The sequence below is a fragment of the Lagenorhynchus albirostris genome, chromosome 1 (assembly GCF_949774975.1).
Source record: "Lagenorhynchus albirostris chromosome 1, mLagAlb1.1, whole genome shotgun sequence".
NCBI lineage: Eukaryota > Metazoa > Chordata > Mammalia > Artiodactyla > Delphinidae > Lagenorhynchus > Lagenorhynchus albirostris.
In genome coordinates, this window is record NC_083095.1 from 77,245,568 (window position 1) to 77,265,141 (window position 19,574).

The 19,574-nt window shown below is 42.1% G+C and overlaps 1 protein-coding gene across 1 annotated transcript in view; it reads left to right on the forward strand.

The window, feature by feature from the left end:
- AVEN (apoptosis and caspase activation inhibitor) overlaps positions 1 to 19,574 on the forward strand; it is a 193,093-nt gene that overhangs the window by 171,566 nt on the left and 1,953 nt on the right. The window contains exons 3-4 of the mRNA XM_060146934.1: positions 11,281 to 11,351; positions 16,958 to 17,053. Of these exons, the coding sequence (XP_060002917.1) occupies positions 11,281 to 11,351; positions 16,958 to 17,053 (167 nt within the window). The remainder of the gene's footprint in view (positions 1 to 11,280; positions 11,352 to 16,957; positions 17,054 to 19,574) is intronic.

Consider the following 19,574-nt stretch of genomic DNA (forward strand, 5'->3'; position numbering starts at 1 on the left):
ATGGATATGAATTTGGATTTTATACTAAGAAGATGTGAATTAGTATCAGAAAGATAATTTCAATGAACTGAGCTAACATATAGTAAGAAAATAATGAGGCAAATCGAAGATAATGGGTAAGACTTCTTAATCCTTTAATATATGAGTCTCTGGCATACATTTAGTCAGTAAACAACAAATTGAAAGCAACCTCATATTCCTGATAGAAAGGGCTTCAGGCATTTTCTCTCACAAACCCCACAGTATTCTCTGAGGACATGCTTTGAGCCTTCTGCTTCATCATGGGATTAGTGTTTGGGGATTTTAATTATTAACATTCACCTTCATGGAATACTTTTAACTGCAAGAAGAAAACTTGGGCAGATTAAGGTAGAAAATACCATGTTTGAGAGATGTAAGTGGTAATAGGGATAAATTGACTTTCAAAAAAGTACTCAGTATAGGAAAGAAAATGAAATTGTAAGGAGGAATGGATGGTGGGCCAGGAAATTCAGGGAAAGTTTGGCTCCACTGTGGGACCCAAGTTACTGAGAGTTCTGCAGTGACCTTTGGAGAGTGTCGTTGTCCTGGTGGGACTGTGCTTTTTCTGTCCTGCACTGAAGTGTGTGCGAGTGTGTGTTTGAATCTGCATGGCATCCTCCTGATACAGACTGTTTTCCAGATAATGACAGTTTGGCATTGATCTGATTTTTCTTTCTCACTTACTCCCTCTGGAAGTGAATCGTTTGCCCTTGCAAGATCGCTGATGGGATTAAAGGGGAGTCTACTCCTTAAGGCATTAGACCTGGAACCTTAGAGTGTATGTATGATGGTTCCATCAGCTGCAATAACCAACAAAGTCAACATTTTGGGTGTCAGATAGGTTATAAATAAAAAAAGCAAGCTGTTAGGTGGGCTAAATATTTTTTGAGGAAATAGACACCATGAGTGTTGAGGATTCATCTTTATATTATTTATTCAGCCTTGTCGAAAAATTTGCTGTCATCTTGGAGTTCTGTGCCAGGGTTTGATGTTGGCCTTGTTTCTGAAAACCATTGAGCTGAGAAATGTTACTAGATTGTCTGCTGTAGTACAGGGTTCACACAGAATATCTGCCAACTATTTTGGGGAAAACAAGTTAGATTCTAAATTCCAGAATGTCAGCATCATCCTTCACTCATAAAGCCTAGAACCATTCTATGGTACCTGAGTATATTTGGCTTTTCCTTCAACATAATCCATGCAGGTGGGGAAGCACTTTTTAGGGATATTGGGAAGATAGGCACATCCTCTTATGCTCAGTGTGGATATTTGATGCTCAGGGGCCTTTGGGGCCGCACACACCTGGTGAGAAAGCTAATGATAGGTCACTGTTGAGCAGGAGAGAGTTTTCTTACCTCTCATGTTCTTTTGGCTCAACCTAGCTTTTTAAATTCATCATGGCTTGTATGATCTTCCTCACAAAGACCAAAATGTTAGCTGTTTCTTTGTTTTAGGGTAAATAGAAAGGCTAGAAAGGCTCATCCGTAGAAGCTAGAAAGTGGGGGGTAGTAAGGACTTTTTATATCGTGTAGGCTGAACTGTAGATTGCCTCTGGATTGGTCTGTGTCTGCCTGTGGACTTAGGATCTACCTGGACCTTCCAAATATGCCATGTCCCATAGATGAGCTAGAGAAATTCAGAGAGAAGAAAGGGTATGTTTCGTTTTCTGTAGCAGCCATGGTGTTGACCATTGAGACATAGTGTCTTTCTATGAAGATTGTGAACCTGTCAACCTATAAAGTTGTGATTTCCCATAGACATGGTGTCCTGGTTAAGGGCATATTCTAAGGGCTGTGGAGGATTTAAAGGAAGGTGATCATGATAAAGAAGAGCCAGGAAAATGGAGCTTAAAATGAAGTACTCATCCAGAAATAGTGCTACATTCCTCTTGCTTTCTAGAGCTGGTTTCCGAAAGGACGTACCACAACGGTCTGGGCCAGTTTTATAAGGAAAAGATCCAAATACCTAGGACAGATGTCAGTTACGGGAATTGCCACTCCCAAATCATCGGAACTGGGTATTTTTAGACTTGGGCACATTTTCCATCTTTCACACTCACTCTTTGTATACATCTGATCTGTATTGTTGAAACCAAAAGTCTTTGCAGGTTTCTTTGCCCAGATAAAGATTGTTCCTTGTCATCCCACCTGAACTTCCACCGAAGAGCTCTTTTATTTGGCTGGAAGCTCTTTTTTGTTGATGTGGCTGAAGGAGTAAGCCTAAAATTCAAAGCTGTCTTATTTATGACTAAAGTGTAAGTTTTTTGATAGTATGTTGGTATTGTGGAATCCTAGCAAGTTTAGTGTCCACTTTGTCACTGATCCTGAGACTTGTGTTAGACTAGTTTTGAGAAGTTAGGCAGAGTGAGAATCCTGGGTATCGTCCACACAGCGACAGTGTATCGCCTTTATTTCTCTGACGCTATCCCTATTAGAATACTTAGAGGGCTATCAAAACACTCTTATTCTTTAAAAGTACTTATTTAAAGGAATCCCTGAAATGATTCCTTTCCTAAAATGAGGAATTCTTTGTTTTTGGATTTTCCAATCTTCAGACATTGTCAGCATGTCAAATAGTAGTATATCAGATGTCATAAAATATTTATTCAGTATCTGTATTGTCCTAGGGAACTCAGATGGCTGAGAAGTCTAGTGGAAATAGTGGAAAGAGCTTTGTTAATTATAGGTATAATAATGAATGTTAGGAGCCAAGAGGTCTTGGTGTCCAGCCATTAAGTGGCTGGTCAGGCCATTGAGCCTGTCCTGACCTAAGGCTCTTTACTGTTCTATAAAGTGAGGGTTAGAATGAATGACATCTGGTGTTCCAGCTTTTGAGATCTATGGATGTTTTGTCTTCAAGGCATTCTGAGATGGTCTTTGCCCTTAAGAAGTTTCAGCTTTGTTTCTAGATTTCCTTACTTCTGTTTGGCTCAGTTCCAAAAATAACATGTGTTCGTTGTTTACAAAGGAAAATTCAACTGGAAAATGTATTATGCAGAAAAGAAGTCTCCTTCAATCCCGCCCTCTGAAAGAGAATCATTCTTAAAATAGCTATCTAATGATCTCCACTTATTTCTATGCATATATTAATATTTTTGTGATATATACACACATATATGTGTATATATAGTATGTGCATAGGTGTGTGTGTATATATGTGTGTGTGTATATGTATATCTTATTCATACTGTATTAAAACTTGATTTTTTCATGTAACAGTTGAGATAATGGGCATCTTTCCATTTGTCAGTACATATAAAACTACATTTTTTAAAATTTAGGTATAGTTGATATATAACATTATTTTCATGTGTACAATATTCATGATTCAACATTTGTATATATTGCAAAATGATCACCACGATAAGTCTAGTTAACATCCATCACCATACATAGTTACAATTTTATTTTTCTTGTGATGAGAACTTTTTTATTTAATAAAGCACACATCTTTTTAAAAAAATTCTGTTTGTTTATTTTTATTTTTGGCTGTGTTGGGTCTTCGTTGCTGTGCATGGGCTTTCTCTAGTTGGGATGAGCGGGGGCTACTCTTCATTGCGCTACAGGGCTCTTTTCGTTGCGCTACAGGGCTACTCTTCGTTGCGCTACGTGGGCTTCTCATTGCGGTGGCTTCTCGTTGCGGAGCACGGGCTCTAGGCGTGCGGGTTTCAGTAGTTGTGGCGCGTGGGCTCAGTAGTTGTGGAGTGCAGGCTCAGTAGTTGTGGCGCACAGGCTTAGTTGCTCCACGGCATGTGGGATCTTCCCGGGCCAGGAAGATGGGATCAAACCCGTGTCCCCTGCATTGGCAGGTGGATTCTTAACCACTGTGCCACCAGGGAAGCCCAAGAACTTTTAAGATCTACTCTCTTAGCAAGTTTCAGTTATGCGGTACAATATTATTAACTATAGTCACCATACTGTACATTACATAAACTATTGTATTTTTAAAATGACCTCATAGAATGTTAGTAATTCACTATTGGAGGCAGATTAAATATACATTTTGGCCAGAATGTCAAGTGTTGAATCATATTCAGCTGAAGCTAAAGCTAAATATCTCTGTCATAGAATGGACGTGCTGGAATACATGGAAAAAAATCTGAAATTTCAGCAAAACTATTGAAATATTATTATAAAAGTTATTAGTGGCCAGATTTACTTTTGACAATCTATAGGCATTCTCATTTCTCACCACTGTCTGCTGTTAGATTGTTCCTGCAGTCACGGTACCATCCTACACGTTCGTGATACTAAATAGCTGGCAGCTTGGCTGAGGTGGGTAGAGGAGCACAATACTCTTTGGCTAGTTCTGCCAGAATGGTCGAGGGTAATGGTGCCCCTCGCGATTAAATTTGTCCTCTCTAAGAGTAACTAGTTAAAGACTGGGTAATAGGCTAGGTGAAGACTTATCTCCTCATTAACTGCTAGACTTGGAGATTTGTTTGATGATCATGAGTTTCATTGAAGGAATCCCCCAAATTGAAGCACTGTGCACTGCTTTTTTCCCATATTCTTTTCCATTATGGTGTATTACAAGATGTTGAATATAGTTCCCTGCGCTATGCAGTAGGACCTTGTTGTTTATTTTATATATAATAGTTTGTATCTGCTAATCCCAAACTCCTAATTTATCCTCCCCCAGCCTTTCCTCTTTGGTAACCACAAGTCTGTTCGCTATGTCTGAGTCTGTTTCTGTTTTGTAAATAAGTTTATTTGTATCAATTTTTTAAAAGTCCACATATAAGTGATATCACATGGTATTTGTCTTTCTCTGTCTGACTTAATTCACTTAGTATGATCATCTCTAGGTCCATCCATGTTGCTGCAAATGACATTATTTCATTCTTTTTTATGGCTGAGTAATATTCCATTGTATATATATGTGTGTGTGTGCACACACACACCACATCTTCTTTATCCATTTATCTGTCAATGGACATTTAGGTTGCTTCCATGTCTTGGCTATTATACATAGTGCTGCTGTGAACATTGAAGTGTATGTATCTTTTTGAATTAGAGTTTTCTCCAGATGTATGCCGAGGAGTGGGACTACTGGATCATGTGGCAATTCTACTTTTAGTTTTGTAAGGAACCTCCATACTGTTCTCCATAGTGGCTGTACCAAGTTACATTCCCACCAACAGTGTAGGAGGGTTCCCTTTTCTCCACACCCTCTCCAGCATTTATTATTTGTAGACTTTTTTTTTTTTTTTTTCAATACACGGGCCTCTCACTGTTGTGGCCTCTCCCATCGCAAAGCACAGGCTCCAGACGCGCAGGCCCAGTGACCATGGCTCACAGGCCCAGCCGCTCCACGGCATGTGGGATCTTTCCGGACCGGGGCACGAACCCGCATCCCCTGTATCGGCAGGCAGACTCTCAACCACTGCGCCACCCGGGAAGCCCTATTTATAGACTTTTAAATCATGGCCACTCTGACTGGTGTCAGGTGATACCTCATTGTAGTTTTGACTTGCATTTCTCTAATAATTAGCGATGTTGAACATCTCTTCATGTGCATTGTGCACTGCTCGAAACATTCTTTCTGATTATTTTCAGAAGCATACTTAAGACCACATATATCTAACTTTCTAATATTTTTGCTGCTTTATACAATTAGTTGATTGAAAAAAATCCATCATTAATTTTGGCTCCAGAAATGTGGCAGTAGAGCAATGTTGTTGACTTTCAAGATATACAGAATTGTTTCAGTATCGCCTGTATCTCAGCTTTCATTGCGTGTACACCAACTTCAGCTTTGTTGGAATAGAATGACATGGGACTTTTTATTATGTAGGAAAAATGTGAACTCTCCAGGTACATCAGTTTTGTTCAAATCCTCCCCCCCCCTTTTTTAAGCAGATTCTAATGAATAAATTACTTCTTAATAAATAATCATTGGATTTAGCAGGCCTGCTATTTTTGTATTCTTATCTGCAAAGTAGAATATTACGGGATTTTGTTGCTGTTATTCAAGCAGCCTATGTAATAGGTACTAGCTCTTCTCCATCTTGTTTGAGGATATGGTATAAGTACACAGCAAGGCAGTTCCACAGCCTCTTATACATCATGAAATTAGTCTTTCACTGAAGGAGGAGGAGGAAAGTGTTATACTCCTTTTATGCTTTCTGGTTCTGTTCATTACACTGTGCTGTAATTACTTGCTGAACACACAGCTGGTGAGTGTGACCAAAACTTTGAATGCTTATGACTTGCAAGACACATTTCACCATGTTTGTTCCATTGTCAACAATAGTTGGCTTTCCCTGTTCTTCACTGGGTTCCATTCTATACTTCTTCATTCTGATTCATTCTGTTAGTGTGAGAGACAGGAACTCTCTCAGCCAGAGAATAAAGCAGGAGCAGAATTGAATGCATTGTGAATGCACCACACTGTCTTATTTAATGGAAGTCTCCAATTGTTCCTGCACGTCCAAGTGTCCGATGTACAAGATACAGGAGTAGCATGTTTACTAATACCACCATTGTTCTCTACATGTCTCAGTATAAGAAGAGAATTTTGGTAACATGTTTTCCAGAAGTACTCTTGATTCTAGGAGTCATAATTTTGACAAGTCTGGACACACTTTCATCTTCAATGAGAGGATTAGAGAGGTTGGCTTTCTTTAATAGTCATTTAACCAGCTTATTTTTCAAAATTAGCCTCTGTGTACTTTATTAAGATTTTTAAATTGTGTTGTTTTGGAGTTTGACTACTATAAACAAAATGTGCTTAAGGTACCTTATTTTTCTCAAACATTTTCTTCTTTTCTTTGAATTTTTTATGTAAATACTTTATTTTGTATCAATCAAGAATGACTTCATGGTCAGAAAGAGAAAGACAGTTACCATATGATATCACTTATGTGGAATCTAAAATATGATACAGATGAATTCATTTATAAAACAGAAACATTCACAGACATAGAAAACAAACTTATGGGGACTTCCCTGGTGGCGCAGTGGATAAGAATCTGCCTGCCAATGCAGGGGACACGGGTTTGATCCCTGGTCTGGGAAGATCCCACATGCTGCGGATCAACTAAGCCTGTGCGCCACAAATACTGAGCCTGTGCTCTAGAGCCCGCGAGCCACAACTACTGAGCCCACATGCTGCAACTACTGAAGCCCGCGTGCCTAGAGCCCGTGCTCTGCAACAAGAAAAGCCACCGCAGTGAGAAGCCTGTGCACCACAACAAAGAGTAGCCCCCGCTGGCTGCAACTAGAGAAGGCGCGTGCACAGAAACGAAGACCCAGCACAGCCAAAAATAAATAAATTTATAAAAACCAACAAACAAAAGGAAAACAAACTTATGGTTACCAAAGGGCAAGGGGGTGGGGGAGGGATAAATTAGGAGTTTGGGATTAGCAGATACAAACAATGATATATACAAAATAGATAAAAAACAAAGTCCTGCTGTATAGCACAGGGAACTATATTCAATATCCTGTAATAAACCATAATGGAAAAGGAAAAAAAAATGACTTCATGGATGTCATTGTGATTTTATAGTTTTTCCTATTTTTGAAAATTTTACATTGCAAATCATAAGATCTGGGTCTGATAACTGGATTTTTTTCTATTGTCTCTTTTTTTAAAAATTATTTTTATTTTATATTGGACTATAGTTGATTTACAATGTTGTGTTATTTGCAGATGTACAGCAGAGTGATTCACTTATACATACATACATATATACATATATATATATATATATATATCCTTTTTCAAATTCTTTTCCCATTTAGGTTATTACAGAATATTGAGCAGAGTTCCCTGTGCTATATAGTAGGTCCTTGTTAGTTATCTATTTTTAATATAGTAGTGTTTATATGTCAATCCCAAACTCCCAGTTTATCCCTCCCCCCAACCCTCAACGCTTTGGTAACCATAAGTTTGTTTTCTAAGTCTGTGAGTCTGTTTCTGTTTTGTAAATAAGTTCATTTGTATCATTTTTTTTTAGATTCTGCATATAAGCAATATCATATAATATTTGTCTTTCTCTGTCTGACTTCACTTAGTATGATAATCTCTAGGTCCATCCATGTTGCTGCAAATGGCATATTTCATTCTTTTTAATGGCTGAGTAATATTCCATTGTATATATGTACTACATCTTCTTTATCCATTCATCTGTCACTGGACCTTAGGGCCTCCATGTCTTGGCTTTTGTAAACAGCGCTGCAGTGAACATTGGGGTGCATGTATCTTTTTGAATTATGGTTTTCTCTGGATATCTGCCCAGGAGTGGGATTGCTGGATCATATGGCAACTCTATTTTTAGTTTTTTTAAATTAATTTTTATTGGAGTATAGTTGCTTTACAATGTTATGTTAATTTCTACTGTAAGGAAAAGTGAATCAGCTATACATATAGGTATATCCCCTCTTTTTTGGATTTCCTTCCCATTTAGATCACCACAGAGCATTGAGTAGAGTTCCCTGAGCTATACGGTAGATTCTCATTAGTTATCTATTTCATACACAGTATCAATAGTGTATATACGTCAATCCCAGTCTCCCAGTTCATCCCACCCCGACTCTTGATATACATGTTTGTTCTCTAAGTCTGTGTCTCTGTTTCTGCTTTGCAAATAAGATCATTTATACCATTTTTCTAGATTCCACATACATGCGTTAATATACGATATTTATTTTTCTTTCTGACTTCGCTCTGTATGACAGTCTCTAGGCACATCCACCTCTCTACAAATGACCCAGTTTTGTTCCTTTTTATGGCTAATATTCCATTGTATATATGTGCCACATCTTCTCTGTCCATTCCTCTGTTGATGGACATTTAGGTTACTTCCATGTCCTGGCTATTGTAAATAGTGCTGCAATGAACATTGGGGCACCACGTGTCTTTTTTTTTTTTTTTTTTTGTGATACGCGGGCCTCTCACTGCTGTGGCCTCTCCCGTTGCGGAGCACAGGCTCCGGACGTGCAGGCTTAGCGGCCATGGCTCACGGGCCCAGCCGCTCCGCGGCACGTGGGATCTTCCCCGACTGGGGCACGAACCCGTGTCCCCTGCATCGGCAGGCAGACTCCCAACCACTGCGCCACCAGGGAAACCCGCCATGTGTCTTTTTGAATTATGGTTTTCTCTGGGTATATGCCCAAGTAGTGGGATTGCTGGGTTATATGGTAATTCTATTCTTAGATTTTTAAGGAACCTCCATACTGTTCTCTGTAGTGGCTGCACCAAGTTACGTTTCCACCAACAGTGCAAGAGGGTTCCCTTTTCTCCACACCCTCTCCAGCATTTATTGTTTGTAGACTTTTTGATGATGGGCATTCTGACTGGTGTGAGGTGATACCTCATTGTAGTTTTGATTTGCATTTCTCTAATAATTAGCAATGTTGAGCGTCTTTTCATGTGCTTTTTGGCCATCTGTATGTCTTCTTTGGAGAAATGTCTATTTAGGTCTTCTGTCCATTTTTTGATTGGGTTTTGTTTGTTTTCCCCTCTCTCTTAGTTTTCTGTCATCTTGGTCTCATCTCCTGATACACCTGAATTTTGGATACTGTGTATAAAATATAGTAGAGATAATTCTAGGTTATTGATAATGTCATTTTCCTCCAAAAAGGATTAACTTTTGCTTCTTTTAGTCAGAATCAGATTGAGCTGATTCACTGCTTTGCCTCAGACTTTGTAAAGCTGTCCTATGCCTCCTTGATCCTTACTTCCTTTCTTATTCTCACCCCTTTGCCTGTTTTCCTACTAGGTGGTTTTGTTCTGGTTGATTTGCAAAAGCTCTCTTTGTATGTAAGAGACAGGCTCTTTGCCTATATGTGCTACAAATGTTTATCACCAGCAAATATGATTTGTCTAACTGCTACATTTTAGGATTTTTTAAAGGTTTTTTTGTAGCCTTTCTATTGTCCTTTTAAAATGTTAATATTGCACAAATATTTATAAACTACCCACATATAATCACAATACACTTATACATCCACATGCACAGACAAGACATTATTAATTATATTACTCAGGTTCTTTATATCATAATTTTTGAGGGATCAAGGTTGATTTGCCAATGACTAATGGTAGTGATATTACCCTTTCTCATGATAAAGAGTGATGTTCTTGGTCTTTTTTACCTAGAATTTGATCTTGTCAAGTGTTAAAATGTTATGATCCATGTGTTTTGGAAATGCTGGGGGTATGGTGTAGATTCTGATTTTGTCTTTGTCTCTTTAATTCAGGATTCTTCAGTTCTTTTCCCCCTCTTTTAAGTTAGAAGTAAAGAATGGATTCTATGGTTAAATAACCTGAGAGATATCATAGGAGGAGAAAGTGGGCCTGTACCTGAGTCTTAAAGTATAAATAGGATATGAATGGGTAGAAGTGTGTGGGCCTTCCAGACAAGGGAGAAGGATTAAAAAAGAAATGAGGATAGGGTAGAAAATGAAGTATGTTCAGAATGTGAAAAGAGGCTCTCGGGAGCAGGAAGTCAAGAAATAGGAAGCAAATGTGGGTTAATGAGGTAGGATCACATTCTGGAGGATCCTGAAAGCCAGGTGGAAAAGTAATTCTTTATAAATTGGCTATTCTTAATGCAAATAACCAGATAAGTACATATTTACAAAATAAGCTTTGTATCAAAGCCCACTGTACGGAATCATCTGTCAAGCTTGTTTATCTTGATTCATTTTCCTTTATTCCAAGAGCTCAGAGCAGTGCACCATGATTCACATTAACTAATCTAATGCACATTCTTTGAGTTTTATTTTGTATCTGACATTCTAACCAGGTGATTTTTAGAGTGATGGTTCAGATTGGTAACCTTGCCTCAGAGAGATATTTTAAGTCTGTCATATTGTGGATCAGTTGAGAACTGCTTTCCTTCAGTTCTGTTTTTCTCCTTCCTTTTCTGCTTATGCCCACCCCCAAATCATAAATGTTAGTTTCCTTGCATATATTAAGCAGATGAGATGAAAATATGCTAAATATGGGGAGATGGCCACGTCTGCAGGCCTGGACTGTTCAGTTGTCTCTCAAGAAGCATGTAGGATGGTGGCTTATTGAGAGTTGAATGAAGCAATGAATACAGTTGCCAATAGTATTTTCAAGTACCCGCTCTGCACAGATGATGTGGAAAGATGCGGAAGCCAGGACCTTCTATTGAATGATATCACTGAGTTTGGGATGGTCAGCTCTTCAGAAACAGCACTTTTACTCCCAAAGGGAAATTGAGAGAACTGAGTGTTTTCCTTTTAGCTTTGACATAAAATTGTATGTTTTTTCTATTCCCAGGGGACTCCTTCTCACAGTTCCGGTTTGCCGAGGAGAAAGAGTGGGATAGTGAAGCTTCCTGCCCCAAACAGGTAAGGTGAAGCTCTGTCTGGAATGTGGATTGGCTCTTCTCAAGGCTGGAGACTAGCACCTTTCACATTGTTGTTGCGATGGAGACTTCACATAGAGAAGAGTCTAGTCATTCATGTACAGTTCAGCGTCAGTTACCTAAATTGCTCAGAAAGTTTCCAGGGAGCTTAAATTATACAGGCTTTTGGAGCTGGAGTTGACCTTTATACCTGGCCATCTATGTGAACTACTTATATAGCTCATATATGACTATAGTTCATATAGACTGGGTTGTAGGGCTGAAAGTTTATAGTCACGATTTTGAGTGGATTACTTTGCCATGTGGCCTTCCTTCTTTTCCCTTTGTGTGAAAATTCATCTAAGGCTTGAGAATTAATTTATTTCTCCCACACTGTTTTTGGTGTTAGGTAAGAAAATCCTTAACTTTATAGTTTTAAATAACTCTTCTTCTATAATTAGGAGAATAAAGCTATAAAATAAGAACAAGTATCACAGAAGTCTTTCAGTGAATCCGTAGCACCCACACACTTTATTTGCTTTGTATTGCTGCCATATTTTCCTCCCAGGGAGTTTTGATGATTCTCCAGGCAGGATTTCACTGAACCTTTCCGTACAAGAGACGACAGGTATTCTCACCCTTTTTAAAATGCACAGAGGATGAGTAAGTGCTGGCGTGGCATTTGCTTCGACTCCGGGGCTGGAGCATACCATCTGATACAGTGATCAGACAGCCTGCCCACAGCTTCAGACAGGAGACCGGGCAGCAGACCTGACGGATAAAGGGCGGGACCTTCCTCCCCATTCCGCTGTCAGCTCAGTACACACACAGTAGGTGGCTCACACCCCCAGGTGGGCTGGCTTCACGTTCAGTTGTTTGGGACAGACATTGACTTAAAGACAGAGGGGAGGGAAGTGACTTGTAAAATGACTTCCTGTTCCTGTACAAAGAGTATGTTTTATAATATAGAAAAATTTGGGAATTAAAAATATTTGTTTTTGCTTGGGTCTGTCTGGGCATGTACCTGAGTATGGTTTAGAATTCTAGCACAAGTTGTAAACAGACGAACGCAGATCATGGAGGAATTCAGTGAAAGCCAAACAACTCCCATTTCAACTCCTTTGCACCATGTTGGCTATCAGAGAACATTTTGTTATCCTGAGAGTTTCAAATAATTCTAAGGTTCTTTATTTATCAAAACACATGTTCTTTATTAGATATTTTATTAGATGTAGCTTATTGGAAGATGAATGAGACAGAGACCATGCTTGTTCATCGCCCTAGGCCCCTTACCTTAGCACAGTGGCTGACACATAGTAGATGGTAAATATTTACATGATAAATGAAAAAGAATGCAACATAAAATAAGTGGTAGAATAAATGAATGAACATAATACTGTGGGAGAAAGCTGCTTTGGGCTGGAAGTGATTGAGAGTAGGAGCATGGGATAAAGATCATTTGAATGGGCCTTGGTGGATGGATGAGTATGGTTCTGGTAGGTTCTATCTGGGGAACAACAGGAGAATGATGAGATCTGAAAGACCAGGCTGTGCTCAGAGTCGGGAGCATAGCTGGCGTGTAGCTGGAGTGTGGATTCTCAGAAGAGGCGGCTTCCAGTGTGGGTCTGGGTCACTTAGTACCAGTGGTTTGGTCTTCATTTTTATCTAGGGGCAGTTTAGCCTGTGGGTCAGAGCATAGGCTTCAGAGACGCAAACCTGAGCGTAAATACTAGTTCTCATCTGGAAAATGGAACTAATAATAAAATGTAACTCAGAGTTGTCATGAGGATTATATTAGATTATAAATAAAAGTCCTTCTGTGCAGTTCCTGACACAGAGGAAACACTCAAAATTAGCTCTTATTACTACTGTTACTTGTTAACAAAAGTTTTGTTTAGCAAGACAACGGAAATGGCTAGACTGGACCTCTGCCATATTGGGAAGGAGGGACTGAAGAGGTCAGAGGCTGGAGGCTGGGAGAGCAGGTAGGAGGATATTACGTGGGGTGAACGGGAGGGGACGTGGGCCGACAGCATGGGCCATGAGATGGAAGACAGTTCACTGGCAGATGGGACTGCAGTGGAGGACGTAGTAGATTGCGTCACGGGCCAGACGTGAGACGTGAGGACAAGAAAGATTCGCAGGGGCGCTAAGCTTCCCAGCACGCTGATGAGGTGAGCAGTGATGACTGACGGAGCGAGAGAAGGCAAGCCTGATTGTGAGCATCTTGAGTTGAAGTTTAGTAGAGCACATCCCAAACTGCATTCATCTCTTCGCCACCGGCACTGTTTTGTGTCCCACATCTCCCCTCACTCGGTCCTCTTTATTTTTGCTTACTTGAGAGAGAAAAAGAAGAGAAGAATCTATCTGTCTATCTTTCTGTCTGTCTATCAGTTGTTCCTCATGTGCTCCTCTGTCCCGAGCACAGCCAGTGACATGAAGCAGTGAAGAGTTTGCCAGTGGGTCCTGGCGGAGGCCCCGAAGGGCACCCTGATGGGAGAGGGCCCAGTGCTGTCCCTGTGACTTGCCTTCATGTCTCTGTGGCTCACATGCAGGGTGAGGGGAAGGTGGCCTGGCAGTCAGGGTCCCTGCTTCAGCCGTGTTGGCCCCATTACCGCAGGGGAGTTGGTCCCTTCAATCCATGAGTGGCGTTTTCAGACCTGTCCTTTGGACAGTATGGGGACATGTGAGGAGGGAATGGGTGGGAGGAGAACTGAGGGTGAAAAAAATAGGTCCATTTTTTTTTGAAAATCACCTGAAGCTTTTTTTTCATTCCGTTTTTCAGTTGTGTTGACTAGCGACTTATTTAGTCAGTAGAGCTTCCTCGAGCAACCACGGAGCACTGGGTGGCACGCCGTGGTTCCTGAGTGCGTGGCTTTTAAGGGAACACTCAGGCCCACCCCTGAGAGCGCAGTACTGAATGAGGCCTGACGCTCTGTACATGGAAGGTGCCCCAGCTTTCTCTAAAGTGTCGCTTGATCTGAGCACTTCCACTGTAAAGTGTCCCCGTGGTCCCTGAGTACCCAAATGAATGCGGACTGTGAGTGCTGTGGCTCTCGAGGAAGGTGCAATGGTCTGATCAGAGGCTGTAAGTGGAGTTTCTAGTAGGTTCGTTCCTCACCAAATGGTGTACCTTTACGCAGACACTGAGACTCGGAGTCTGATTGGCTTCCTGGACAGGGAGGAGCCTTCGGGAATAGATTCTCACCACCGAGTCTGTGCGCACACTGATGGCGGAGAAGTGGGGTTGGAGGGACTTTGTTCTAACAGTCAAGGCTGGCCTCCTGCCCCCAGCCTCCGAATCTGCAGGAGAAGAGGCGCTGGGGTGGCCAGGCTGCGTGCTCCAACTGTGAGTGACTGTCAGCGTTGGCCAGGTGGATGTGGGGATGGGGCTCTCCGGGCAGAGATGACCCACCAGTTATTTACAACATGGAGCAAAAAAGCTAATTCATGGTGGTTATTCCAATTAAATCTATTTGCAGATTCACACTTTACTATTACAAGCAATTCACTTCAGCTCCCTTTATATCTAAGGCCTCCAGCTGTAGCCCTTTAGGGGACAAACTGGTGACAAAAAAGGGGAAGTCTTCTTACATCGTGGTGTTTGATGGTAGGTTCTAGGCTCTAGGACTGCTGCAGGGAGACGAGGAGAAGTCACTGTGCTGGGCTGAAGTGTCTTGAGGTCCTCATGGAGGCGGTGCCCTATCACCTGGGCCTTGGATGGTGGGTGGGAATTGGAGACGTGGGGAAAGGAGACACCCCAGCAGCTGAAGGTCCATCACTTGGGACTCGGCACATAAGCACAGCCTGGCCATTCCCTGGATCTCACAGACTTTTCATTGTTAACGATATACCTTGTAGCCGTGTCACACATGATGCAAAAGGGGGGAGGAAGTTTGGGCACTTCTAGCTGGACCCCAGCACGTCTCAGCGGGCCTTCTCCAGAGAGCTGAGACAGCAGCATGTGAATGGTTGGCAGGCATCGTGGACGGAAAGTTCTTGCTCTTTTATAGGCTGAAAGCAGGGGGTCTACCCGGGTGACTTTGCAGACACCTTGGCAGTGGGAAGGGTGAGATTTCCAGTTTGTAATGTGGTGACTTACTCATGGGTTAAGCATTCAGGATCACACTTTTCTAGTGGTTTGAGAGGTCTTCTCCAAACTTCGAAACAAAGACTGGCCATGCTGGTCTTGATCAAGCACTTGACGTGCTGAGTGCAGGACTGCGGCAAGGCCTGCACATGTAGTGCATTTCCCACTCTCCTGTTCCCTAAATACTCTATGTTTTTAGATGTAAGTTCCTTTTTTTTCCAGGGTGAGGGGCCACATCTGCTGCTGCCAACCTTGCTTACCGTAGAGCTAGCCATCTCCGGAAACTTTCAGAAGGGCAGGTGAAAAGCTGTATTGCTTCTTTTGATCCCTGTGTACTGCTGTTGTGAGGCTCAGGGGTTCGAGTGGGTCTGCGTTTAGTGTCGGCGCTCTACTTGAGAGCACCAGGAATGACTCCCCACCTCCAGTCATTATGAACCCATCTACCCAAGGCATCCTTACAGTGGAATAGAGATTAGACTCCGTGACCCCTGGGTGGTGTTCTCTAACTTGAAATCAGTGATTGCAGCGTAAGTCATGGTTCTACCTGGGTCTGTGATAGTCCTTGGTAGACAAGGTGGTCCATGGTGTCTGCCTCTAATGTGGCAGCCATCTTTTAGTTTTTCCTTCTCTTGGGTGGCCGGGGCACCTAGAAACAGCCGTTAGGGGTCATGCGATAACCTGGACCGTTTTCTCAGATATGGTCAATTTGTGAGGGCATTGCCTGGATGGGATTTTGCGTCTATGCACGGGAAGGGAGTTCAAGGGACTTACAGTGTTGGCCTCACACAAAGTGCTGCCAGCTGGAGGGTAAGTTTCCATCCTCTGCTTTCTGCTTGGAAGAGAGAGAAGCGTATACCTCATGGGCTTCTTTGGCTGTGACTGTCCTCCCCATCTGACTGCTGAGACAGCTCTTCCCTGCTCTCCTGAAGGCCAGCCATCTGAATCTGGGGGGAGATGTCCAGTTAGATTTCATTAAGTGCTTTGAGTTTTTTTCAGTAATTCCAAGAGCATCCGCAGGTTCCAGGTTTCCGTGCAGCCTTGATGTGAGGTGATCACCACCCTGCTGCTGCTCTGGCAGCCTGAGCTGTGGCTCAGGAAGGTGCTTTTGGTTTTGCTTATCTTAATGCAGAGATGGTAGAAATTAGAACCATATCAGGTGTGATTTATGATCTGATTACTCCCAGCTAAAAGTAATAGATGATTTATTTACAGTTACTACCTATCGTCTTGTGCTTTTTTATTCCTGAAAGGTCATATGTAATCATCTTTTTTTTTTTTGCGGCACGTGGGCCTCTCACTGTTGTGGCCTCTCCCGTCGCGGAGCACAGGCTCTGGACGCGCAGGCTCAGTGGCCATGGCTCATGGGCCCAGCCGCCCCGCGGCATGCGGAACCCTCCCGGCCCGGGGAGCGAACTCGTGTCCCCTGCATCGGCAGGCGGACTCTCAACCAGTGTGCCACCAGGGAAGCCCCATATGTAATCATCTTGATCAATAATCTATCTTTTTTTTTTTATATATAGAATTCAGCATTTTATGTGGACTGTGAGTCATTGGTTCGAGCCCTTCAAGAACTGCCTCTCTCACTCCGACTCAATGTTGCTGCTGAATTGGTCCAGGTAAAAACCCTGACAGCATGCTGAGGCTGGTATGAATTAGGGCAGGAGAAGAAGAAGAATGAAAAACATCCCCCTGCAGGATGTTTCAGACTCAGCTTTTCCTTTCATCAAGCTGAGCGTTTTGTATCAGGTAGAATTTCGTAAAGTTTTGAGGGAGAATGAAATACTTTCTAAAGGTTTTTTTTTTCCATTTTATATTTGAAACATTTTAAAGGATCAAATGTAATAGAATTGAATGAAATGTAAAAGTATAGAGTCTGCCTTGTATTGTACTCAAAATGTTTATGTGCCAGGCTTTGTGTTAGGCACTAAGGTTACCGTGGTGAACAGACAGGCATGGTTCCTGCCCTCATGGAGCTTAATCTATTGGGAGAGACGGGTATTGATCAAGTTATCAAATTGTAAGTCCTGTGAAGGGGAAGGACAGTATGCTGTGAGAATATGTAATAGTTAACCTGATCGACTTTGGTGTGATTAGGAATGGCTTTCCTGAAGAAGTGACAGATAAGCTGAGATCCAAAGTATAAGAACATTTGAGTTGGGATTTAAAGAAGAGTGACCCAATCAGATCTGCATTAACAACTGTGCTAGTAACAATAACAGTAACAAAGAACATTCTGGCTGCAGAATGGAGAGAGGGCTGTATTGGGGTGTCTGTGTTTAGGGTAAATCTGCACTTGCACACCCATGCAAGAGTGGATGAGGGGAGGCAAATTGGGAGGCCACTGCACGGCTCAGGTGAGTAATACTGTAGCTTGGACCAGGCTAATGATGGTAGAGATGGCAGGGAACTGGACTTTACCAAGAGGTGTATTACAAAAGTAAAATTAACAGGACTTGGTGAAATACCGGAAATGGAGAGGGAGCAGGGAAAGAATTTTCTAGGTTTTCCAGCCTGTGCAACTCAGTGGTAGCTAGTATTAGGAAGGGTGAGGCTTGGACATTATGGGTTTGTGTCTCTGAGATGTCAGAGTGAAAATATTAGTCAATTGGATATAGAAATTTATAGTTCAGAATCAAGGGTTGGAAATATAAATTTGGGAGATATCGGTTGTAAGGTAGCTAAGAGAGGAGCCATTGAATCGGCTAAGAGAGGAGGGGCCCAAGGGCTATACCAGAAGGAACTTTGAAATGTAATTGTGGCTAGATTGGATTTTGTTAAAAAGTGAAACCCTAGGCAGTACTAGTTGTCAATAGAATCCAGCAACTAAAATGATCAGTTTTGTTCTGCAGTTGAATGTGATGCTAAGCCTGGGCATAGGCAGGCATCAGTGGGTATCCACCCAGCTGTCTCTGTGGCACTTACGTCAAATTTAGGGCAGCAAGTAGAATTCAGGGCTGGAGGACACTTAGGGGCAGAGAAGTAGAGAGGATAGCATTTGCCTCTGATGGGGAATCGCCCTGGGACTTCTTTAGGAGCGTCTGGGGGTATTGGGGCTTGTCTTAGTGATTGGGTGAGCACTCCTCTTCCTCTGGCTGTCCAGAGATGGTCAAAGTCCTGACATACTTGGTTTGATCCCACACAATGAGGAGTGGTTAACAGAACACATCAGGGAAACACTGAGATGAAGGTGATGGGGGCCCCAGGATTGAGGAGAGAAACGGGAAGTGGTGTGAGCATTTGAAAGTGAAGGATGATGTTGTCAGAGGCAGGCCTCAGAGGAAAGATATAAAAGAATTGTACTTTTGTAAATAGTAACTTTTAACTATCTAGCCAGGTTTTCCCACTCCTCCCATGAGGCAGAGCGGTTATTCTCAACTGTGTTTGCATGTTAGACTCACCCGGGAGTTAACAAACAAAGACAATGCCAGCCAGCCAGTGCAGACCAACTGAATGGTTCCAGGATTAGAACAGGGGACCACATCCCATCTTCGCCCTGCACACTGACAGTGCTGGATGAATATTTAAGTTCCTGTGTAAAGCCACGCGGTCTTAAAAGCCCTAAGGAGCTATTAGCAAACTGGATCTGCTCAGGATGCTTAAATGTACAAATAAGGGGACAACACCTCCAACAGCAGCTGACCCTCCTTCTGAACCTACCCACTGATGCCAGCCTGGTCACCACAGGCCTCCCTCCAGAACTGTGGTTCTCAGCCTTCCTCTACATTACAGTCACCTGGGGGGAGGGTTTAACTTTATTAAATTGTAACATATAGAGAAGTGCGTGCGATCAGAACGCCGCCACCACCCAGAACCTCCCCCCACCCCCCGAGGCAATACTTCCCTAAGACCACTATCCTGACTTCTCATACTCAAGATTAGTTTTGCCTGTTGGGGACGTTTTTTACAAATGTAATCAAATGGAATGTTTTCTTTCCTGTCTGGCAATTTTTACTCAAATAATGTTACTACTGGTCATTCTTTTCTTCTTGGTGAATTTGTGCCTTCATCTCCTATATGTGTGCATCTTAGTACAGTGAACAGATCCGACTTGCAAATTACTTCTCCGTGACTTTTTACAAACGTTTGCCTCGTCGCAGGCTTAAGTATACATTCACATAGACCTACAGGACTGTCCAT